The sequence below is a fragment of the Epargyreus clarus genome, unplaced genomic scaffold (assembly GCF_041222505.1).
Source record: "Epargyreus clarus isolate Ecla_fem2 unplaced genomic scaffold, WU_Ecla_fem_2.2 ptg000017l, whole genome shotgun sequence".
Lineage (NCBI taxonomy): Eukaryota > Metazoa > Arthropoda > Insecta > Lepidoptera > Hesperiidae > Epargyreus > Epargyreus clarus.
In genome coordinates this window covers 12,759,260-12,786,016 of record NW_027332225.1, presented here as the reverse complement: position 1 = coordinate 12,786,016, position 26,757 = coordinate 12,759,260, and the positions used below count along the sequence as shown (strand labels likewise).

The window sequence follows — 26,757 nt, the reverse complement described above, 5'->3', positions numbered from 1 at the left end:
CCGTCCATGAATATCTGTAATCATCTGTAAAGTATTAGGTAACTACAACTAGTAATAAAAAAATAAACTTAACAAACATATTCCGTCTTTCCGTTCGTTCTCCGTACCTCGGTTTTTTCTATATAGTTTTAATTAATTAGGAAAAAACAAGAAATTATAATAAATTATGCATTGATAAATCTGTATTGTGAAATTAAATTCAAACAATACACATTTAAAAAATAAATTTAAAAAATACCAAATGGTCCAAATGGTAGGGGACACCCGGGTTTGAACCGGGGACCTCTCGATCTGCAGTCGAATGCTCTACCACTGAGCTATATCCCCGCATACACGTAGTGGCCAATAAACTGTCCATACTAAAACAGTCAAACAAAAAATGACGTCATATCACGTATCGTAACATTATCTATTCAAACCAGTACATCCCACTCGATCACGAATTGGAAATAATCTCTACTCTTATAATAATATACTCTTGTCTTTTCATAAATCTGTCTATACGTTTTACAAGCAGTGTTTTACCAAAGAAATATAAAAATATAATTCCACATTTGGTCAAGTAACAATTCATTATGCGTTTCTTGGCTGTGCTTGGCGGGTGCCGGCTGATTTATGCATATAAGCACAGTATAAGGTATAGATATTTGTACTGTGATATAAGATACATGTTAGTATTTAGGAGTGGTAAATCACCTGTGATTGACTTTAGGTAGAACCCGTTTTATATGGAGTTAGTTATAAATGTCCTTGGGCCACAGTGACCATAAGAAGGACTGCATCCTCGTTTACTACAAAAACATGACACCATATTAATATAGGTAGTTGAAAATGTTATGTAAGTTCTGTATCATACTAATATACTTAACCTAGTTAATCTTCCTGATAATGCCTTACAACTATCAAAAATCAAATGTATATTAGTACCTATACTTCTCGATAAACTAAAAAAATAGTTATTTGCGTCTTTGTGCTTTTAAAGTTAATTAAAAATATAATACCTCTCACCGCAAGTAAATCCGCGGGGGAAAGCCTTTGTAGATAAAATAAAACACAGTAGGTATACAACACCGATTAGATAGTGGGTGTTTAATTTAGATTATTAATTTAAATCAGTGTCGAATATAGTGAAACGTTTTATATTTCGCTTTATATTATTTGCATGTCCGCTTGGCAAAAGGGTCACCATACCGGTTTGACGTGCAGAGATCTACGGGTTCAATCCCCGGCAAGTCAACGATACACATTACGAATATCTATGGAAAGCAAAGAAACTATCTGTGTTTCACGATAATTTTAATTGTGTAAATATATGTAGTTTTTTTTTTTTTTTTTTTTATAATATAAGAATAGCAGACGAGCATGCAGTCCACCTGATGTGGCTACTGCCGCCCATGGACATCTGTAATCAACCCCAGATAGGATTAGATATTCCTACCTGAGGTCGGCCACAGATGCGCCGCTACCCCTGAGGACTAAGCTGGAACGCCTCGGAAAAGTCTGTCTCCCTTACCACACCCTTCAAACCGGAACACAGCAGCGCCTAACACTGCTGTTATTAGGTAGAAATAGGTGTGGCGGTGGTGCCGCCGGAGTCGAACCACAAAGGGTAGTTGTATAATATTACTGTATTACCTGTAACTCTATATGGATTAATAGAATGTAAGAATAATATGATTTAAATGTGTGGCTAATCTGTATTTGAGTATGACAAACAGTGTGCTAACGTAGCCAAAAAAACATGTGGAGCGCAAAATTATCTGAGTCATTAATACTATACAACATAATAGCACGTACCTAATACCGTTTTGTTGACGAAAACAATTTATTTTTTAATGTCTTATTGCAACACTTTTCGTGTACATGTACTGCACATTGTATGCTGTTACAAGACAGACTACATGAAATCGTTTAGTACTTAAATTATTTGAAGGTGGCAGGAGAACCTTTTATGGTTCAACTCTGTTTAAACCATCGCCACACCTATTTCTGCATAATAACAGCAGAATTGATCGGCATTTCGTTCATTTAAAAAGTGTATTAAGGGAAATATACATATCCGAGGAATTCCAACTTACTCCTCAGGGTTAGCAACGCATCTATGGCCTACCTCAGACCCTTACCATGTGGACTGCATCCTCGTTCGCTACTTCTATATTATCAAAGAATATGGCTTTCAAGCTTTCATTATAACCAGCGAACCTCGGCTGAGTCTGCCTAACCCTTTTGCTTGTGTCTTAACCTAAAACTTTGCTGCTATTAACCTAAATAAGTAAATAAAAACGCAGCACATAAACCCCAAGCACTCTTAATAGAATTACCAGGAATCTAGAACATAAAGGCGGTAGGCAGCGAATTCAATAATGCATGGAATGGGAGCGTACCGGCTCGCTCCGACATATTTCAACGCTATACGACCGGTTATCCGATTATTAGCTGTGGCACGAAGCGAAACAATATGATTAGTAGCTTCGTTGTTCCAAAATATTACCCAATTATTTTAGGACTCCTTTTTCATGTGCCCTTTGTTTCGGTACTTAGGTAATTATCCGATTCGCCAGTAATAAGTTTACATTTGATTTCTTATGTTGTGTATGTAGACTGAAGAGTATGTTGTACCCACCTACTGTATACTTTATGTGTAGTATTCTAACGAGCATTTGTAGTTCATTTAACAACCGGACAACATACCTGGTTAGAGAATACAAGCCTCGAGGGTTCTTCTATACTTGGATTCTAAACATTTGCACAAATCTACAAATGGGATGGGATGGGTTCCAGCACATTTGCAGATTTGTGTCGTTTTACAGACTCTAAATATAGACCTGAATACTAATATTAAATGTAAGTTTAGAATAACTCAATAAGTTTTTAAGTTTGTTTTACTGTTAATAAGACGTTCATCATATTATTTATCAGAATATAATTATATTTTGAAATATTGGTTCGAAAAAGGAGCATGCAGTTAAAAAAAAATTAAAAGATAATACTTACTTGTATACGGACATCGTGACAAGCAGGTCATTTCAAAATAACCTGTAAAAATTGTAGGTATTTCTCATTTTCGTAAAAGCTTTTTCTGATTGTTTACTCTATAAGAGGATTGTTGTAATAAAGGGAGTGCTTTTAAATTCCACGAAGAGACAAAAAATGTCAAGTCAGCATTCGTAAGAGGTGAGGTCGCAAGTTTTGAGTAATTTGTATTATACCTTTACGCTTGGTTAAAATAATAATTTAATTAAAATATTATGTTGATATAATTATAATACTTACAGTTTCTGCTCGAAGCAGGAAGGTATTTAGGTTTCTATGTTAGAGAGAGGAAAGTTCATACTAAATGGTTTAAATTACGTATGCTATCATATTGATAGCAGCTGTGCGTAGCAGATTATTTTGAAGTCATTTTTGTCTTGACCATAAATTTCCGCAAAATGACGCCTGATACTCTTAATTACGGAGGTATGTAAGTTCCATATAATAAACATTGATAAGATACAATTTTTAAAAAGCTCTTAAAATGTTTCAGTGTTATGTGTATCTTAGTACTTACAAAGTACATACATATTTTAACAACAAACGTGTCATACATATTCCAGCAGGCTGAAATGAGGAACCGTCTATACTGGATTTTCTCCGAGTCAACAAATTCACAACGAATGAAAGCTTTTACGCATGCATTTTTATAAGCGGAGGTTCAATCGTAATCGTAGAGGTGTTTCGCAGGTGCTGAATTATTGAAGCGCACGACCTCTGTGCTCTTTCTCCTTGCCTGGTAACTTGACATCTTTTGCATAAATCACATGGAAAGGGAAGCAAGAATAAAAAATATTTTTTCTACGCTTTATACAACACCGAGAGGAAAATTAGACGATATTTTTGAAACCGATTTCAGAATTTTAGTGTAAAATTTATAGTAACGAACTTCTGCATTTGTTCTACTTGCCTGGTAGTTTGGGATCATTTGTGTGTCGCGCGGACTTCTAAAGTCTGCGAGCGCACATCCTACAAGATTATAAACTGATAGACCTGCTAACCTAAAGAATACATTAGCACCTATATTGTTCCCTTTCGACCTTTTAAAACGTCTAAAGAAAAAGAGAAGAATGAGCTTTTAAATTTTACTCACACTAATAAATAACCGAATCATACTCTTTTTTCTGTTCCATGGTCATTACATTCTGTGTCACAAGCATCCGAGCAGCAGTGTGCGCCGGAATAATGCTATTAAAGTACATTGAACAGTGTTTCTTTACATTATATAAAAATATATGTATTTAACATGTAACATGTACGGATATTCAATTGTTTTTTATATATTGTATTTATTTCCAATTTGATTTATTATTAATTACTATTGACATATTTGATTATTAATTATTATTGACAGTTTTATGTAACTTATAATAATTTTGAATTATAATAATGTGAAAATTAGATAATGAATATATAATAATTAATTTTGATTGATAAGTAACGATGTACCTACTTGATTACATATAATTTTACCAATTAATCTGAAAAATACTATTATACTCATTAAATTTATTTATGTAATGCAATTATTATTTTTTACTCTAACGCATTAGGTATAAACCTGTAATGTTAGCTGTAAATATGATTAAAATAAATAAATAAACTTTATAAATAAATTACAATAAATTAGAATAATGGTTATAATCATTTCTTAACTTTATTTTTCTGAATAAAGTGTGCAACGATTAGAATAAGTATTTTATGGTTTTGCACTAATATACTTTTGGAAAATGTTATAAATTCCGTCCGAGTTCAGATTGAAAGCAAAATATCGTAGGTGATTCGCAGGTGTTAAATTATTGAAGCATTACAACCCCTCGTTTCTTGCCCGTTTGGTAACGTAACATTTGTTACATAGGTAATGCGAACAGAAAAACAAAATTTGCAGAATAAGCGTTAAAAAAATCTGTGCATGAATCGTGGATAAACTTAAAATAATAGACTACTACTAGTCCCGCAGAATAATATCGTTTTTAAATCACCATAAAAGGATCCAAAATACATTGTTTATTATTTTTTTAGGCTTTGAGGTCATGTTTTTGTATGGCACACTGATGAAGGATCGCTCTACTGCCCACATAGGTATATCTCTTGTGGTTTTTGCCTCCCCTTTGGCAGTGATTACCTGTAATGTCACTGAGCTTACTACATAAACCACAGTTAAAAGTACCTCAGAAACCGGAAGATTTACCTTACATAAGTAGCAAAAAATTTAATCTTTGCTTCATCTAGTCAAAAGCACTAAGCGTAAAATTTTGCTGGATACAGTCCCGATCGTTTGCTTTGACGATAAAGGAATCTCCTAAAAGTCACAAAACTGCTTGAATGCTATAAATCCTCACAAGGGAAGCGTCACTCAGTTTCACATTCTGAGATGAGGTCAAAGCCTATTAAGATGTTAATAGCTTATTGATGTGCATTATTTTATAAGCGTAGCAAATAATCTCCAATTTTTACAAATATTGTTAAGCCTAAACCAACAAATGAGATTTGTCCGTAGGTACACACACACACATAGACACACAGATACTAGGATTTAGTAACTTCATGTAGAAATTGGATCATTTAGATTTCTGTTTATCGACACCACCATGCATACATAAATAATGCCGCCGTCGCAATCGTTTAAAGTGTAAAAAGTATAAGGTATATTTACATACCATATCATATTATTGGTGTCTACGTACCTTTTTGCAGTGTAAAGGAAATAAAGCGAAACGTCCGCAAAAATCACAAACATTGTACGAGAACATGTTTTTATTGTATCCAAGGGATTTTGTTGCTCTGTTATTGTTTGACGAGGGGTCATCTGCACCCTTTATATCTTCTATCTGTCCTACAACGTCCCTTTTAGAGTCCATGTCCACAAAATATAGTTTACTACGTCATAGGTACTTGAATCTCGTGACCGTACAATACTACCTATACATTAGTATACATCCATCATAAAACCGTAACAGCTATTAAATCTATGTAGGGTGCATTCATGTTTTCTATTTCAGTTATTGATATTACGTTCTTATCTAAGTCACACGCAAACAATATTTAAACTTTGTTAATAAGGATAGCTACAACAAATATATATCTAATTATTACCTTTTCTTATAATTATAAAACGGTAAGTACCTACCTTTAGGTACACCGTAGATATCCTCTCGTGGGAAATCATCTCGTTATGAAGTTGACAACTCGGTACAAGCTTAATTTTGACTTAAAAAACAGGTAGGTAGATATAAGTTTTGTTTGCCAAGATGATTACTTAGAGGTTTTCGAACAACCTTTATTTTTTTTATTGTAATAGAAGAACTTCCCTTGATCCCTTTGAACAAAAAAGTCTCCTCGATGGTCTAAAACAGGATTAAAGTCATATCTGAAATTGAGAATAGATGCGTTACTACCTCTGAGAACTTATCTTTTTCATACACTCACTTATCAAAGACACTACACTACAAATACACAATAGCATTTAACTCTATATACCTAAAGGAGAGTCAAATACGGCAATGGCGTGTCAGTCTACCAAATTTGATTCTACCACCTCTAAAACATTTAAATTTCAAAAGCATGAATTGACTGTAAGCCTATTTGATACTTCAGTTTTCTACACATAGAAAGCTCCAAAACAAAATGACATATTAGGAAAGTTTGTTGGCAAACAGACGAAATATTACCGAACGTCAGCACACGAGAGCTTTCAAAAGTTTCTTTGCGATTCACGTACAAGCTTTCGGCTTATACGGACTTTATGAATATTGCAAGGTTTTATGAAAATGAGAACGTAAGTAGGTCCAAAGTTTTCCTTTGAACGTTTTTCTACTAACGCAACAAAATTTGCCTTGCAACGATTGTTGTCACAAATTATTGTCTCTCTGAGTGTTAAATGTTTTTATTTATCTTTGAATTTTATCTACTTTCTGTTTCATATTTTTATTTTAGGGATGGTCAAATTCACTGTGATCATGGACGTAATTAAATCAGAGCACCTAATCCTATTTCCATTGATTATAATTTATTGTTTTTCCCCAATGGTTTCATAAGTACCTATTACGTTTACAAATTTTAGAACTTTGGTTCTTTGTATCATAATAATATCTAATGTCGACTTCAAAAGGAAGGAGATTATCGGTGTAGCTATGTTATCGATGTGTATATTTATTTTTTAATTAGGTATATTTTGGCATCTTGGAAAATATTAACAATCCGGTCAGTACTTAGGTACTTACTTGATTGAGAACTCAATGCGTGAAAATACCCCATACTCAAATAATTCCCCTCCTTCACTATTTGTGACAACGCCGAAGGATATATAGGTCAGGAAGGTGAAATCCTACTTAGGTTACTTAGGCACGAAGTTTACTCTATTTTTTTTTAGTTACAAAAACTAAAAATGGCGATGGCAGTGGTAACCATCACAATACTTTGCGATTAATTGTTAAGTGTTGTTACTTCCAGTGGTCACAGTCTCCATTGAGTGTGGCGGGTGGCGCTTCGGAGGGTCCGCCGGAGGGATTTAGGAGGGCCGCTCGGGGGTCGTTCTCCGCCATCCTGGACCTACTGACCGCTACCACCAACGTGGACCATCATCAGGTACGATCCCATGGAATTGAATATAATACTTATAAGATACTTGTTATATAACCCATTGGTACTTTAAAAGTTAAAGTCCGTTAACCATAATGGAAATGGAATTTTTACGCTTTTATTTATTTGTTATTACCTCCCTATCACGACACTCACAGAGTTGACGAGAATAATGTCCTAAATTTTAAAGGATGTCATTTAGTTATCTTAATATTCAGAACCTTGATTATGATGTTAATATCCCTTATTTTATTGTGTAATATGGTACATGTACCTATTGCATATCTATCTATTATGCCCGAAAGGAAAATAATGTCCTAAATTTATATATAAGCAGGGGGCCTACCACCATCTTTTAAAAACCATCATAGTTCAGGAAAGTTTTATTTCCTCCTTAAAACAGTAAAATATTCCGTCATACACAGTTGAACCAACCTAAACCCTTATTAATTTTTCGCTTATCCATTGTATAAAACCAACTGAAACTGTCATATTTTGCTTAAAAAGTTAAATTTCCTGCAAAAAAGTAAAAGTATGATTAAAATAATATTGTTTTAAGAGATCGTAGTAACCCCCAGGTAGGAGTAGGAATTACTTACCTACTAAATTATGCTCTGTCCATTTTTAGCTGTGCCCTGAATTGAAAACAAAAATAATTCGTTTCAATTATAAACGCTCGCTGAACCATATCAGAATTAATAATAACTGGAGTTTATTTCTGAATCATGAATATTTTATGAATTTTAAACGTATCTTGATTAGATTAATAAAGGGATTTGAAAGCACATTAGGTTTAGGGAAGTTTACCAATCCGCACTTGGCTGGCGCACTTTGTCTTTGCTTAATCCTTCTCATCGTGATTATAATCTCCTGCCCAGCAATGAACCAGTACATGGTCGTGATGTAAAATCAGTAATATTACACATTTTAAGCATAAGAGGGACAAATGCATAGAGATACAGAACTTTATTTCATTGTCATAGAATATAAAATATATTTTTATTTTGGTAAGATAATGTAACCACAGGCCAAATATCTAAAGAATTTTACAAGAAGTAAGTACATACCTATTAAGACTTACAGAAACATTATTATTTATCCTTTAGAAACAATAACTTATCACGAATTTTTCTTGCCGTAAAAAACTTTTACGACTTTTTTACGTTGATGCCTAAAAAGTTATTTAACGGACGGTAAAGAAAAATCTATTTTAGTTTTGTGACCTGTTCAACAGGTACTTAGGTTGGGTACTCTTAGGTATTTATTTTATTTTAATTACATATCTTAGTATACAATATACTTACTAACCAATGAGGACAAAGTTAGTTCATAAAAATATATTATAAGCACTAATAAGTAGGCATATGATATTAGTTATTCATAATAGACATGAACAAAATAAGGAAGAATTTTATAAATATATGTGGAAAAATTACCTACTTACGCCATCAAATTACTTATTGTAACTCAGTTAAATACTTCTATACTTATCCTATTTGATGGTACTCAAAGCAGAAACTCTATTTCAAAGTTAGACGATGTTTACAAAGTGAATGTTGTTTCATCAAAGTAGGTACCTACTTATGGGCCTAATGGATGTCGTCGGGAGGTATCTATAATTCAATCATGAACCTCGCTTACTTAAGGCTCTCGAAGAGATATAGAATCAATGTTGACCGGACAGGCTAACACGATAGTTGTTTGCCAGCGAAATTGGATAAGTCTACGAGGACTTACATACTAATGTAGATACCGTGTAAATACGGCAGATCGGCTGGAATATTGAAAAAGTCTGAGAATTTCGTAAAGTAGGACACCATTTGATTGATCATAAAAGATGTATCTGTATATAATATTGATGTTGTTATAAATACTGCGTGTAATTTATAATGCTTAACATGATTATTTGGCAGAAATATGTGTGGCGGTGAAGCAGCCAGATACGAACAATCAAGGCGTTCCAACTCCTCAGGGGTACTTTATTACCTAGTTAGCAACGCATCTGAGCCCATGTTAGATGGGACTCTACTCTTATCTGGGGTTGATTGGACCATGGGCGGCAATAACCACTTACCACCTACACTACTATACCTAATACAATAATCCGTAATGGCATCGCCAGATTTTAAGAAGAGTTATTTTTGCACTTATTCATTATTTTTTATTAATATAGGAGAGTAAGTGAATACTTACACAATATGAAAATATCAATACCTACATTATCAAATTGTTAAAGAACTATAAACAATTATATTTATAATAAAAATATTATCGACTTCCATAATAATATCATAATGCAGGTACATATAAGTTAACTAAATATAAAATAACCGACTTCTGTTAGGAAGCTATGATTGGAAATGACACTTTAACTACATAACGCGAACGTTAGCCCACGAAATTGAACAACCGCTGAAACTGACCTAACAAGATTCAATCTCGGAGAAGATAACTCAATTAGGTACAACGTGGAGTGGACATGATAACTGAATAATGTTTGTCGACGGATATGGCCATGGAGTGGAAAGAGCAACGGAGCTTATCACATTGACAAAATAACTCAATTGGCTTCTTATTCAAGTTTTCTACCTGTCTCCTACCCTGTAATTACAGTGTAGGAGAAAGGTAGAAAACGTTTGGATATATAACTAAGTAACAAAACAAAATAGAGAAACAAATTCAATCCGAAGCTGTTATAAAATTCCTTTTTCACTACGCTAGTATTTTTTTTATGTAAAGTAATTTAACTATACCTACTTGTCTTAGTACCTATAACCTTTCAAAAAAATAAGTTAGCATAACCTTTTAAATTCAGTTAAAGGTTGAAGATGATTTACTTTGGGAATAAAAATGAAAGAAGAAAACGGGACCGATATTTTTAACGAATCTTATCTCAGTATTTTTGCAAGGTAGCATGATGAAAATTAAATATGAATATAATTGTTTTTCCGATGGCGGCCACGCTCGTTTGATGGAGCCAAAGGGAAATTACAAAGAGCGCCGCCCGCTCCTAATATTTCAATGTAATATCTATACAACAGTAATTAACCTGCATTATAGGTATTTGATAGTAAGCAGGTTAGATAATATGCAGGCAGTGGTCACTTTTGCACATAAAAATCTGTAGTTATTTTATTCAAAAAAGTACAGATTGATAGGTACCTATTTATTTAAATTTCAGATAAAGTCTACCAGTGATCTGACGCATTGACATTGGTTAGTCTTACTAAATCTTTAAAACCGGAACAGCAGTTTATACCAGATTGACCTCAACTGAATGAACAAAACATTGCATCGCTCTGCAAGAGTTACCGCAGTTAGACAGACGACTGTTAATATTAAAACATAAGCTGATGATAAGTACTAGAACAACTTCGGTGCCTATTTTATCGTTACCGACCAACAACACAGGAGTGCCCGCAGTTTATCAATATTCTGCCGTCATTGACAATTTCCCGTTTCCTGCTAAACCACTTTACTTCATTGTGCGTCGTGGTTTCCTGACGGTCGATTGTAAGATATTACATAAGATATTACATGAAATGGAAATCATACTGAGTTGTCCGTGCTGCTTACCTAAATGTTACTAAAAAAAATTGTAGGTGAGTAGGTACCTACTGATGCTTCCAATGAACCTAAATAGCAACTCATCTAAGTAGGAGAGCTTTTAAACTTAAAAATAAGTTTTCAATTCCGCTATTTAGGTTCATCTTTTTGACTTAATTTGGTACTTATTTAATTTTATTCGAACTTCCAAGCCAATTAAAATAAAATTGTAAACCTGGAAGCCTCACCTAATTAGGTTTTAACTCGTCAGAAGGTTGAAGCAGACTTCAGCATAAATATTTAAATGTTATTTAGGTGTTATTTTACGTTAGATTGGTTATCTTTAGTATTATACAATTTTACAAGCTTATCATGAGATTTTGTATGTCGTTGTAAAAATATGAAAAATAATTAAAGTAGTTTTATTCTGTGTAAGAATATTTTTAATGAATAATTTGTTTAATAATTAAAATTTTAATTGAAATACAGTAAATCTATTTTCGTATTTTTCAATGTGCAGGATCAGGAAGGGTCCACGAGTCCGCGCGCTGATGACAAATCCCGCGCGCACTCGCCCGCCATCAACGAAGGTATTGCCAGAAATATATTCTTCGTAATTTATTAATTAATAAGTTTTAAATTGAGTACTTAGTATTTTTCCGTATAAAATTAGGTATTTAACAAAAAAAACGGCATTTATTGCCAGTTACAAAATTATTTAAGTACCTACTTAGGGGCCGTTCAAGTATTACGTAACGCAATTTTTGAAGATTTTTGACCCCCCCTCCCCCCCTTGTAACGCACCGTAACGTTTTTCTATACCCCCCCCCCTCCCCCTCTAAACGTTACGTAACACTAAAGTGTCAATTTTTACCCTAAACTCGCTAAAAAGTTATGTTATAGTTTTTATCCTTGGGCGTGTTCAGCCGAACTAGGTCTCCTGAGTATTCTAAGTTAGTTTAAGTATAGTCAAAGCATATTGTAAAGGTGGTAGAACCCTTTGTGGTTCAACTCCGGCGGCACCACCGCCACACCTATTTCTACCTAATAACAGCAGTGTTAGGCGCTGCTGTGTTCCGGTTTGAAGGGTGTGGTAAGGGAGACAGACTTTTCCGAGGCGTTCCAGCTTAGTCCTCAGGGGTAGCGGCGCATCTGTGGCCGACCTCAGGTAGGAATATCTAATCCTATCTGGGGTTGATTACAGATGTCCATGGGCGGCAGTAGCCACATCAGGTGGACTGCATGCTCGTCTGCTATTCTTATATTATAAAATATATATATATATATATATATATATATATATATATATATATATATATATATACTACTATACTGTACTATACTTAGTCTAACTCAGAATACTCAGGACTTAGTTCGGCTGAACCCACTCATTCAAGGGATTCCCCGTAAAACGTAAATGAAAAGGGTTGCCAATTTAGGAGTTTTAATTCTCTATTTTTTTATTAAAAAATGTTACGTAACGTGTATTAAGAAAGACCCCCTCCCGCCCCTGTAACGCATCGTAACGTTTTACAAGACCCCCCCCTCCCCCCCAAATTGCGTTACGTAATACTTGAACGCCCCCTTAGCTAAGAATTTTGTAACGAAAGAGGTTTATGACTAAACTTGATATTAAATGTTTTGTTATGAGTCTCCTTCAATTTTATCTATATTTTAATCATTATTGGGGCATAGACTCTACTGCTGTCAGGGCATCTACCGTTTGATAATAAAATAAGTTTTTATTACGGACGTGATCAAATGGTCCCCATTTTTTTATTGACATGTGTGGTTGATCAGTTGCAGGAGCAGAGGGTGATAACGAGGGCGAGAGATGATGGTCGGCCTCCACGCTGCTGGACCGGCTGGCGCAGCGTGGCTTCGCGGCCGATACACGCTTGGCACTGCCACCTACTGGTATGAAGAAATAGTTCGCAGCCAAAATTCTGTCACCAAAACTTACCGATTGTTTGGATAAAAAATAGAAATGAAAATTACCAACAAAAAGAACGACATCTATGCAAACTATCGCGAAGCTTCAGTATCGAGTAGAAGTACCTACCTACCAACCCAGGTATAGTCCGCGTAAAACTGCTAGTCTGCTCTGAATATGAATCGCGTCGCCATCGCAAATTGTATGACTACACCTGCATGCAACAACTTCAGACTTCTGACTATATCTATTAATTACCTAACACTCGTTAATAATGAATACCCAATATTTTGTTTACCAAAAAATCATAGTTATTTAACAAGTAGTAGTAGAAAGATACTACAAATTGTCATATTTTGCGTAACAATAATTGTCTTACTAGGCGTACGAGTAGATTTGTTCAAAAAATATTCGTTAATAGTTTGACATTCTCTTGGGCCTTATTACCCGATGGTACCTTAAAAATTCGTAATATCTTTGTTTGTCAGGGTGCGCGCGTTACCGCGAGCTGTGCTACCGCGCGGCGCAGGCGGGCGCGGCGGCGGGCGCGGGCGCGGGCCGGGCGGCGGCGTGCGCCTGCGCCAACTGCCGCCGCCGCCACTCCGCCGCGCCCTGACCGCCGCCCCGCCCGCCCGCGCACACGCTCGTGCTGCCCACCGTCACCACCGCCTCCGTCAGCAACAGTTACACGCGGAAAACTCAGTAAAAACCATCTAATAGCATTTCAAGCTAAAACCCAACCCACAATGCGAGCTTGTGTCCTGCCGCCATAGATAAGTAAAGATATCTCACTGCCTTGTAATTGAAGCCATTAAAGGGCCGACAATTCTGTCAGCCATTTAATGGCTATCATGGTGTAATTTACAAGGAACAATGCCGACATGCGCAGTTAAGTGGTGCAAAAACACGAATTCGAAGGAATAGTGGGAAGAAATATCGTTTCATTAGTGAATGATCTAAAAACTACATCTTTTTAATATTTTTCGAATTTATATCGAAAATAGATAACACGAAAATTTCAATTGTCAAAACTGGTAGTTCTTGTTAGGGGTGAGTAATCTTTACTAATCTATGCCTGCCACGATGCGACATTGCATAATTATAAGTTTTCGTGACACTGAACAAGTAGTACGGATAGTGTAAATTTGTCCTTGTTCATTTGTTGGTCTTGTACATCTTGGGAGTTGTCCGCTATTTCCACCCGACCTCCACTCCAAGTCTGGCAGAGGCCTTCTTAGGTAACTCCGGCTGTCCACTCCATACACTTTCCTTCCTTCCTTCTAATTTTCTAGAAAGCAAAACTACGGTCCTTTTATTTTTTAAACTGTTCACTTATGGTATTACCTACGTAGGTAGTGAAGTGAGTGGTAGGTAAGTGAATGGTAGTAGCGAAGTTTCTGTTTTAACCAAAATAAACGTTTTCTATGAAGGAAAGGTGTCTATAGGCAGTAGTGATTATTTAACATCAAGTGAACTACTTCTATTACGAGCAAAAAGTTAACAACTTGTGAAAGTTGGACTCACATATCCGAAGTCCAAATTCTCAAAACATTTTCAATTTATTTCAACAGAAAAAAAAACAATATAATAATCCCCATACTTATTAGAGCCTCGTATGATTATTACATTGATGGCAAATTACTATTACAAATAATGAGGCATTGATCTCAATCTCATATAGGTAAGCCAAAATATCTCTTTTCTTCAATCTATACTATTATCGGTGTGTAGATATCTATATATTTGTATAAATAGTAGGTCCGCTTTTAATGTTTTATTATCGTTTAAAACCTTAAGGATTTGCTTCTTATTACAATGATGTGTTTTACTAGTCCTTCACAATATTTATTATATAGGTGAGGATTGTTACCATTTTATCTGTTTAATATGTTAAGTATGTACTTATAATACACGTTGTTTAATTTTTTTTTAATCCTTTCGTACCGTAATATAGCATAAAATATCCCAAAAAAAAGTTACGACACTAGTTAAGTCTTATTACACTTACCTAGTGTCGTAACTTTTTTGATATTTCAAATACTAACAAAAATTGCTAGTTAATTATAGTTTATTATTCACAATAACGTGCTTTCTGTCCTAGTGCCTTACCCGAAATAAATCCTTTATTCATTCTCCAGTATTTCACGTGAAAAATTAACACTCAAACATATTTCATACTCTACTGATAGATACTATTTTTGCACTGTAGTTGAAATTTTTGCACAATTTTGTACAAAATTATAACGAAGAGTATCCAGAACGCTTTTTGTAGTTTTAAGATTATTGCGACTTCGCCAAAAAGTAAATTCGTCAAATTCGATTGTCTGTCCATTGTATAAGTGTGAATTTATATTATAGTGTAATCCTTAATTTAAGAAATAATGAAAATTAGCTTCTCAAAATTTATTAGAATGTATTCACATGAAAATTTAAAGCTAATGCTAATCTATTCCAATGATCATGTTTAATCTATATATAAGCTAAGTCAGATTCCTTAGAGATAAGTTAAATATTAATATTTTAAAACTGTGTAGGTGGTAAATAGTCTTAATACTTTACGGTCCATATAAAAGTTAAAACAAATACTTATTTTACTGCATGGCTAAAACATAAACAACGTCTTAATTTAACCGCCTAAAATTATTATAAGAAACATCTAGAATAATTTCTAACGTTTGGTTCTCCTGTTCTCCTGCCGTATGATTTAATTGTATAAGATCTATTAAAGAAAAATATAATGTACATTACTTTCTATTTTACATTATATCATTACAGCTACACATTAATTATACATCGATGATCTTTTGATTGTACTTACTTACCAAATGTTATTTAATTTTAAACAGTACATTATTTATACATAACAAGGCCTACCTATTATCGTTATAAAATGTAATTTAATATATTTCAAAAATAAAGACTACGTATAAAAACATGTTTTAGTATCACAGTGCAGACGCCCTTATAGCGAAGTGTGGTTAGTAAGTGTACCTACAGTTAATACCCGAACAACGCGCTCAAACTCGTCAATGATTTTAAAATAAAACTTATTATAATTAGTATCTTTATTCTAGAAAACAAAAATACATGTATGTCAGAGGAGAACGAGTGTTGTTTTATCAATCGAGTTACAATAAACATGTTACAATACAATAAAATACAGAATGATGTAATGAAGAAAAGAACGCGCATTTTACATCGTTGCGCTCCCGCCTAATAATGTTATGTACATTTCACTGTTCAATTTACAATAAATGCAGAAAATCTTAATCAATGGGACGAAAATATATCAGAAACTACCTATACAAGTATATTATAAGCTTAGCCGTCTAACGTTTTATAATAGGATCAACCATCGGAATGGTTTATAGTACTTAAAAATAACTGTCAATTTGGGCCTTTCTACATGTGATATGTTAATCTTCTATGATAAAATTACTCAAACTTAAATGGGACAAGTAGATCCTAGACAAAGTTACTTTGAAAATTTATTCGAATTAAAGTAAGAGATAATTCGTTTGGTTGCCGACCCGTATGTAGAAATAGAGATATCAAAAATATATTTTAGTCACTTAGGTTATCAGGAATAATTAGTTACAACTAAAATTTCAGTTTCAATATTATCGAAACGTCCAACATAAAGTCCACACTACACAAATAGGTACTTCTAAAAGAGAAAATGTATTCTAACAACTAATAACGAATACCAGATTGTAAGAAAAGCAAAGCGGTCAATATTTTGGACCATCTAGGGACTTTCTGGAAAAACTAAATTTCACCTTTGACCAGCCCCAGCCCGCCATGCGTTTCTTACACACTGTTATCCGCGTAAAATCATTTAAAAATTCAATGATTGCTGAAGTAGAAAAAATAAAACTATTTTACAGGCGGCCTCTTTCGGCCGTACAAGATTCCATCGATATTATTAGATCGTATGCCACCAAATATCCCATTACATTCCGAAACTTACGGCATTTCATACTACAATAAGATACGAATAAATCAGTATGTATGTACCCTTTAGAAGTGGTATACCACCGCTTCTAGTGTTCCAATTTAGTGTGTATCCCGCGCCAGTCACGGTTCATTCTTATGACATGAATTAATTCTGAAGTCTCAGCAACTTTGTTACTGCGTGTTAATGTTGACAACTGACCGTGACTGGTAAAAGGGCCTATCGCCACTACCATCCTCATCTGCAAAATCTTGCCATTTAATAACAATTAAACAAGTGACCTAGGAAGTATCAATTTACGAGGGAGGTAAGACAAGATTTTAAGGGTGGACGATAGTAGGGATTGGCTCGATTGGGACAACCCTGGTGACAGATGACAGTACGAGGCTGCGTTCAGAGCCTACATTCTGCTTCCAACCTTTCGTGTTAAACATAGAGGCTTCGTTATTTTGTTAATGTCAGGTAAAACGCACTGTCCAGTCAAAAGCCTACGTTAAGTCTTAAACTGTAAGCGCTCAACCTTTGTCAACGTCCAAATTAAAATGATATATAACAAAAAAACTTACAGATTCACAAGGAAAAAATTAATTACTTCAAGGTGAAATAATATCTTAAGTTATCTTAAAAAAAATACGACTTTGACAGCAATCATAGATCAAAAATTGACGAAACGACGGATCGTGACATGCGCCCGATCGATAGCAAATGTAGTTTTTAGGACGTAGGCAGTGAACGCAGCGGTCAGGCGCGCGGGCGCGGCGCGCTAGCGGCGGTAGGGGTGGTACGAGGCGGCGGGCGCGCCGCCCGACGAGTGGCTGCGCTTAGCCGCGCGCTGGTAGCCGTCGCCGGACCCGCCCGTGTACTCGTAGTCCTCACCTGCGCACAACCAACGGTCAGTACACCGTCCGGCCCCCGCCGGACTCCGAAGCCAGCAACGTTTTCAAGCGATCGAAGCAAGCTATTGTTACTCGTATATCCAATGCAAGCTGTAGAAATATATGAAACACTCACCGCACCACGCACCTTTCGCCATGGGACCTATTTTTACTGTATGCACATATCGATACACGGTACTGTTTACATACCTCCATACATAGATCCAACGTTAATGTGTGTGTGTGTGTGTGTATGTCATTCAATTTACCTACTTTGCAATTTAATTCTAATTATATACTGAAATATTATTTTATATCTAATCAAAAAATATAGGTTTAATACGTATCTTATATATAGATTACCAAATTAACAAAATGTTGAATAAATTGACTATCAAACAATCCGTTTGTAAACAGTACCCGCTACATTCTATACATACGATTACTTGATAATTATCCAACCCCACTCAACCTCGTTACTTAATAATTGTGTAACTACATGCCACACAAATGTCATACAAATAACCAATCTACCAAATTAATGTGTCTAAGAACTCTATTCATAAATGCTAAAAGTAGTGTCAAAAAACCTGAAGCAGTGGCAGAAATATCCGAAACGTTACAGAAGGACGGCTGTGGCGACACCATCCCGCCGCAGTACATCATAGGTACCTGGACAATTATACTTTCTAGTTTAACATCTACTCAGTGTTACCAACTCAAATATTATCCCCAAGAATAATTCATATTCATAAATAAACCAAAAAAACAGTCCCGCATTCGCAACTGAACTGTGGCAACTTTTTTGCACTTTCTTAGGCTGTCTATTTTCTAAGTTGGCAACACTGCAGCTGTTCATCGTTTTTTGTCTTTGTTTTTGTCTCTTAAATTCGTAGTCGTGGGCACTTCCAGTGTGTTAATAAGTTAGCTATGGGATCTTTAGATTTTATCTATATTTCAGGGATCATTATTTTCCTGGGATGTTACGAGGTATTTACGGTTATGATTTCCAGTCTTGCAAATATAACATTCATACGGTGTAGTTTATTTATCCAATCGCAATTTCCGGAAAAATAAATTATTATAACCTGTGGCGGAGTTCCGATAGCATCGTTTATTTGCGGCATTTGGGAGAACTTGGGACTACCCGCAGTGCTGGCTACACCGTCACCCTCTGTCGCATAAAACTTCAAACTTTAGAATCGGTAAGACTATCTACGTCTCTACCTACTATGTATATAATATAGGTATTTACCATGATACGTATATAGAAAACAAATTTTAATTAAATGTTGTAATTTGCAAGAATTATATATTGAATATATTTTACACAGATATGAACCATAAGGTAGATGTAATAACTGTTAAAAAAAATCACATACAACTTTGCTATTCTCATCCAAAGTTAAATTTGATTAAGAATATTTTTTATGATCAACACTTGATAACAAAACATTACAATTATTGAAATCTACCTCATGTTCTGGAAGTTCGAGGTTACTAAGTCTACTATATAAGAATGGGTCGTTAGCGATGCAGCAAGTATACATTACCCCATAAATGTGTTAGTTCATGCAGAGTGGTTTAGTGGTGTGGTCGTATAAATAGTTAATATTGGTAATATAATTAATGGAAACGGCAGTGCCCACGTTCCAGTCGTGTATGTAATGTATCTCTTGCTGTGTAAGACTATTATGGACTCCCAGTCCAAAGTATAAAAACAAAAATTATGATAACTTGGGTCTCGTGGGGTGGCTATTTTAGGATAGGGATTGGTTTCATACATTAAAAATGCCAGTAATATTTTGAAATTTTTGATTTCTTTTAATTATCTACGTTTTATAATGTCCTTAAAGTAGATATATATTTCATCATAAGATATCTCAAATATTTGCAGTGGTAATATTAATATTTTAATTAATCAACCAGTAGTATTACTTAAACCATTAAGATAGAAGAAGCTTAATAATAGGAAACTACGACAAAACTGTTTATTTTTTTTCCATTACATTACAAACTACATACTTATGTTACCAGTTAAAACTAACTCTAATATATACCCAAAATACCTAATATGAATAATGCATAATTTCTACTTCAAAAAACCTTAGTGTTATGTTATGTGATAGCACTTTTAATTATTACATCGAATACTTCTTCGCATACAAGCTTCTCGTCTTACTTTAGTGCTTCGGTTAAAATTATCATTAAAACCGTAATTAACTAATTATCATTAGGTAATAATCATTGTAAAAAAAAAGAAACAACAAGGACGCTCATGTAAGTCTATCATAATTTTCCTTTTTATATACGAACATAAAGTGGGCCTAGAGGCCTCGCTAGGGCTAGGGTACGATTACATTACAACAAATCTAGATAATAGTCTTACATTCGTAACATGCGCGTAACATACGGTGCGAGGGCGCGGTCGGCCGCTTCCAATTAATTACATTTTATACGAAATTAATACAAGTCTGTATAAATACTGCGCCCGTAGTGGGCGCGTAGAGTAAACTTATATACTGCCGTAAGTAATCATTACTTTAAATATTGTACATCAGTCGATAGCTCACCTAATAATTTTGTATTCTAATCGAGAATATGTACTTTTATCCACTATAAATGAATAATATAGATTAAAAAATAATCAACATCAAAAATTTTAAATCAAACAGAAATAAATAACAACTTGCCCTAGTTTTATAATAATTAATGTTATAATTAACTGTAAAGCCCGTGCAATTAATTTACGATAAAATGTGTACTCAATAATTACATTTATAATAGTATATATTCTAGTATAAATATGAGGATTTATATTAATAATACCTGCATTGATTTAAAATAACTTTAGAATCGTCTACTAGAGTTACAATCGAGTGTCGATCCGATACATTCGATTAAATGCTATTCCTTTAGACGAATATGAACTTAAAAAGAGTATCCTGCTAATCTAACGTTAACACTAGGGGTGTCGTATAATATAATTAGTCAATTACGATCATAAGTTTATTGATGGAGCGCTTAACCGCGCGATCAATTACGAAATACACTTTTACACAAACATGTTGCTACTGAATAAACATACACATATAAAAACCGCGTACACTATATAAAGTAATACAAACAAGAGTCGAAAGGTTAACTACACAACAGTACTACAGTAAGCCATGATTAAAATATTATTCCATAAACATTATTATTATTATTAAGATACAGTATATATCTTATGTCGATATTACTCAGTGTAATATAAAATGCATAGTGCGTCCCGTCCGGAGGAGGGCAGGCCGCGCGCGCACATTTGACAGACGGCCACAGCCTCTTAACGAGTCTTACCGTATTTGTATTTTGCTAACTATTTTAATTAATAAATTCATCCAATATTTTAATGTTCTTCACCTATATAATAATAATAATTAAAAACCCATATAAATAGTCTCAATCGATTTTTCACAATAATTTGCACTAAGTTTAATGTTGAATAAATCTAAAATTTCTAATACATATTATACTTTATTTAAATAAATTATACTCTTTATGTTACTTAGAAAGATTGCCACGACGGTACATTACAAACTAAGTTCTTAAATTGTTCCGAAGGTTTGTGAGTTGGGGCCCGAGCCCATAATCTAAACACCTTAGTGCTAATTCAATATCACTGAAAATAACATAATTATAAATCATCTATATATTCACTTAACTTTTTGTAAGGCATCGTTTCCTAATATTAAACACGTGAACAATGTCGCCGTATCGGTGGTTGTACATTAAACCTACAGTAAGTAAATTATACCGAAATGATGGAAACGATATGGACAGCCGCTCAGCCAGCGAGCGGCGAGCGAAGTGCGTGAGCGGAAGGGAGCGGGGATCCGGGGGGTCGGGGGTCAGGGGGACGGGGAGTGGGGTACGGGGCGGAGGCAGGCGGATGCTGATACGTGCGAGGAAACTTACCGAGGAATGGATCGAGACAAATTAACCTAACTAACATAGGAACGATCGAGTTAGAGTAAACGAAGCGGAACGAAGGACACGACTACACGTAACCTAGAGGGCAGTTTAGGCACCGACGTCATTTAATTATTTATTAATTAACATTATTACTTCATTATATTGATTAAAAGGTACGAGTTTCAACATCCTACAAATATGATCCGTTGTTTTCAGTCGAGTGTTATGTTACGTTATAGAGCTAATAGAAATGTACCAATATGCGCGTTAACTATGAAACATCACAATATGTAAAGGCGTCCTCACTATGTTTTAGCGTTAAATTTGGGACACCGCACCCCTCGCCGGACCACGTCACTTATTTATTTTCTTACACCTCACGATACTCGTCGTAGATAAATTATACATTACTTACGGTGCGATCTTAAATAACCCTATACTAAACGATCAAATTATGCATTCGTGTCAACAATTCGTCTATTAAAAACATTTATAACAAATCTTAACCGCCGCGCGGGCCAGCGGCCTACGCATTACAAAGTAAAGGAACACTCCCGAAGGCAGTCTACAGTGTGCAGTGTCAGTATAGTATCAGTATCAGTACAGTACGTTACGCTAGAGGCGGCCGCGCCGCTGCGCCGCCGATAATTACTTAGCTTATCACTAAAATTTTAATCAGTCGATCGGTCAAATGATTGAGCGATATAGTACAGTAAAGGACTAATATTAAATTTAATCTAACAATGTTATTTTAAATTATAACTCACTTCGTGACGGCGCCGCGGGCGCGGTCGGCCGGCCGACTCCTCTATACAGTTTTAAAAATATTTGGCGATCACATAAATTAAAACTTTAAAACTATGTGACGAGAGAATCGATTAAAATTATGCTTTACACACGAGTAAGTATATATATGTACAAGGGTCCGCGCGGGGTGCGGGGCGCTAGCCGACATCTATATCCTAAATGCTTGAGCTTCATTTACTTAACACATACAACATTATCGTTTGCTCGTTAACAATTTGGCAGGTAAATTTAATTCATTAAAGTATAAATTCCATTATTTTATCAACTTAAAAAAAATGCGATAAAAAACTAAAATCCATATAAGAAACAAATTAAAATTACGAATATTATTTATACAGAATTGTTCCCTTTTAAATAGCGGGATAATTAAAAATATTTAAAATCACGTTCAGTCATAATATGTTTTGTTAAATATTAACACATAATTATTTCATTATATCCCTACCGTTTACCTAAGTCTAGTGGGTGGTAAATAACCAAAACTCTAATATTAAACATACATATCGATATATATACCAAATATTTATACAAGTTATTAGCTTAAGTTAAGTCATTTTAGGTCATTTTCCTAAGTTGGCCTTGTTTAATGCGTCTGTCAAATGTACGAGCGGCGCGGCGCTGCGTACCATACACCTTGTAACATCACCACTACACGGAATTACGAGATCCCACCGTTCATCGTATGATGTCATTAAAAGAAATCATTTCACTCTCAAACGAAATAATTGACAATATGAAAAAGTACCAAGTAAAAGACAAAATTTCAAAAAGAGCCCACATCCAAGGAGAAATATTAAAAAGTGTTCGCGTACATGACGTACACAAAGAGCTCGCGACCCGGAGAGGGCGCTGGGGATGCACCGTGAACAGAGATGCCCGAGTGCGGCTAGCCTTACATATCCATTTGACAAGCGACATTTTACCGACTACGTTGCTAGGTGTTAATACCGTTACGATTATTATGTTCTAATTAAAATTAACGTCCTTAATTACGCGTGTGGGTTTGTGTTAATGTAGTTCTTCGGTGACACACCTTAAAATATATAACATTCTATAATTGCATGCACGTAACATTTTCGTATTACTAACAATATTGGAATTATAATTTATATTGCATTGCTATCAAAATGTTAACGATCACTGAGATTGATTTAGTTCGTTAACGTAAAATTAGTGGCATAAACACGTACAAAAGTTCAATATTAACTAGCACACGATAAAAAGATCGATTATCTCGGTGAATTCGATCGAGGTATAATTTCGAATGTCAACAATGGATGTGAAGCGGTCACGGGGGGTCACCAAAACTATATGCGTTTCGAAGTCATACCTTCCTACAAATGTCGGTCGAGTCGTCAGTCTACGAGGCCGGGACAGTGTCGACAGTGTGCGTGTAGGGAATGTGTGACGGCCGGACCGCCGGCCGCTCCGGCACAGAGGGCAACCACGCCTCGGTCGCGGGGGACACGATATCGATTCAAATACGGGTGAACCAACTACGATTGATAACTGCGCTCATGTTGGGCGAGTTAATATAGAGGGTCATCTGTCCGTACACACAGTGAGCGGAGTCGCGCGGCGCCCGCGGGTGCTGCGGCCGCGGGGGGCGCCCGCGCTGCGCCCGCTCCGGCGCCCGGGCTCCTTCCGCGAAGGGATGCGGCGCGCTAGATTGTCGCCCGAATGTTTGCAACGCTTGCGAATGTTGCGCGGATTGTTGCGAAGCGAACGCTTCGTCCACGGCGAACGGTTGCCGATCGAAAGGCTCGTGCGCGAAAGCTTGCGGCGCGAACTGTGGTTGCGCGTATTGTTCCGGCTCGCTACTCTGTTGCGCATGCTGCTGGGGCTCGTTTTGTCGCGTGAACGATTGCGAAACGAAATGTTGCAATGCGAACGGCTCGCGCTCGAACTGCTGCGGCTCGTGTCGCTGGGCAAATCGATGAGGTCGATCGGGCGCGGGCTGTCGATACGCAAAACGACGATCGAACGAGCATCGCGGTCGCGACACGGGCGTTCCTTGCGAGAATGGTCGCGGAGAGTCGAGTGGCGGCGCGTTCGAGTGAGTAGCGAGCGGTGGCGGGGGTGGTTGCGCTGCGTGCCGGGGCGGGGCGGGCGGCGCGGGCGGGGCGGGCGGAGCGGGGCGCGGGCGCGGCGCGCATTAGGCGGCGGGCCACTCCTTGCTAAACTCGTTGGCGTTGAAGTGTTTGGGCGCGTGGTGCGGATGCGCGTGCACACCTGGCGGCTGCGCGCCCGCCGAGTGGTACTCGCCGCCGGCGCCGTAGCCGCGCGACGCGCCGCCGCCGTACGACGAGCCCTGGGGCCCGACGACACACGTTACTAGCCGGCACCGCACACGCTACACGCAGCCGACCGACCGACCGACCGCGGAGCGTACGCCGCTCCGAGTACGTTCATCGCTGACGCGCTACTCGACCGCGCCGCGGGACCCGCCCCATCGGATACGTTCCGACTCTTTAACCTCTACTTTTAACTTACGACGAGTGAGAACGTCATGGCGTTCGTGAAAATGCATATAAAATTTAAACGTGACTAAGTGCTGAACGCTTCGATGGGGCCGATCTCGCGCCGGCGGCTTCTGACCGGACGATTTGTCGTCAAATTTATTGGTATAATATAGTTTTTACGACTGACTTAACTGAGGTAAATTTATTGCTTCAATGTTGACGATTTATCTGACGATAAACCGTAAGGCATTTTGGCTGGCGGGCGCGCCCGGTCGAAGCCTCCGATCCATGCGGTTTTTGGTAGTTCGGAGACAATCGTGTGAGTATTAAAGTTAAAAGTACAAAAATATAAATTTATTAAATCGAAACGAAGTCGGGGCTTCGACTTTGACGCGCCCAATGCCTATCACGGGAGATCAAACTGTGAACTTATCGTTTGTTAAAATTACATAATTTTCCATGAATACCTTAAACATTATTTGGAGTCCACTAACATTATCACCCCCGCGATGGCACGTTTATTTTGTAAATATATGCTCTCTCGTTACATTTAACATAATAACCGGATATCATCTCTGAACACTTAAAGTACAGCTCTTAATATTATTTTATCGTTAAAATTATCTATTAATGAACCTGTAACAATATGAAAAATCCAAATTTTACTAATTTGTACTTTAAATGCCAATTTACAAGTGTTGAGATGAAACAAAGCGATTGAATCATCTCGCACGTCTACAAAATGCAACATGAATATAGAATGGAACTAAGGTAAGCTTATTAACTAGTGCGGTGCGATGCCTTTTAGGTGAGCCCGCGTAATCGTCGCTAAGACCGAACCGTCCATAGTGAGAAATCCCCAGTTTCGCGACATTCCCTCATCCGAACCCACCCTTATCTCTAATTGTCTTTCTGGAGGAGCCACTCTTGTGGGCCCTGATCAACCAACTGGAAAAGAAGAATTACAAGACATCAAAGTCCCACTCGCCACAATACTCCTGATCTTTTAGCGGTTTTATGTAAGTAGCGCAGAGCGTGAAGATGGACCGGGCGAAAAGCGTGTGAATTATCCCCGAGGGCAAATGAGTCAGGAGGGAACGTCGGAGGGGAGGGGAGTGGTGATGAGAGACCTTCAGCGAAACTTGATTAAAATCATCTTGTTGATTTTTCACTATGGATAGCGGTGCGACTGCACGAGTGCGGCGGCCGTCCGTTGCGACGCGACAACGACACGAGCCGCAGCATCGCTCGGAAAATCAAAAAGACATCGCACATTCCTCGCCACTGAAACATGCAGACGAGCGGCGTCGATGTCTCCGATAAACTCGTAAACAAGCGTCGTATACATCGGAACACAGCACACGGATGCAGGAGGCAAACTAATTATGGGCTCTATGGTATAAACTCATGCTGCATGTCGGCTGCAAGCCTCTGCTCGTTTGTTTGCATTCAAGTGAGAGGTATTTTCGCTGAATTTCGCTCTTTCACCAGTGTGTCGTCCTCGTCGCGCTTTCATTCGTGAATCGCAAACAAACTCTAAGCAAGTACAACCAAATTGAAGTTGGCAAGAAAACGAACACGTACCGTTCACTCTCTTATCGCTCACTCATT

At 36.6% G+C, this 26,757-nt stretch overlaps 2 protein-coding genes and 1 non-coding gene across 7 annotated transcripts in view; 1 reads left to right on the top strand and 2 right to left on the bottom strand.

The window, feature by feature from the left end:
- The window catches only part of LOC140748868 (uncharacterized), a 58,959-nt gene extending 45,283 nt beyond the window's left edge, over positions 1-13,676 (top strand). The window contains exons 9-12 of the mRNA XM_073081740.1: positions 7,486-7,620; positions 11,681-11,750; positions 12,961-13,077; positions 13,582-13,676. Of these exons, the coding sequence (XP_072937841.1) occupies positions 7,486-7,620; positions 11,681-11,750; positions 12,961-12,998 (243 nt within the window). The 3' untranslated portion in view covers positions 12,999-13,077; positions 13,582-13,676. The remainder of the gene's footprint in view (positions 1-7,485; positions 7,621-11,680; positions 11,751-12,960; positions 13,078-13,581) is intronic.
- On the bottom strand, positions 256-327 carry TRNAC-GCA (transfer RNA cysteine (anticodon GCA)). The gene has a single exon. It is a non-coding gene; the product is annotated as a tRNA-Cys (tRNA).
- A 1,805-nt stretch (positions 13,677-15,481) lies between the features above and the next one.
- Positions 15,482-26,757, bottom strand: part of Hrb27C (Heterogeneous nuclear ribonucleoprotein at 27C) — a 32,656-nt gene continuing 21,380 nt past the window's right edge. For 2 of the 5 annotated variants that reach the window (XM_073081735.1, XM_073081736.1), the window contains 4 exons: positions 24,917-24,995; positions 19,012-19,097; positions 18,514-18,595; positions 15,482-17,924 (listed from right to left, as the gene is read on the bottom strand). In XM_073081735.1, coding sequence (XP_072937836.1) covers positions 17,812-17,924; positions 18,514-18,595; positions 19,012-19,097; positions 24,917-24,995 — 360 coding nt within the window. In that variant the 3' untranslated portion in view covers positions 15,482-17,811. Of the gene's footprint in view, positions 17,925-18,513; positions 18,596-19,011; positions 19,098-24,916; positions 24,996-25,333; positions 26,095-26,757 lie in introns of those variants that run through there. The other 3 variants (XM_073081737.1, XM_073081738.1, XM_073081739.1) reach the window with 3 other exon arrangements.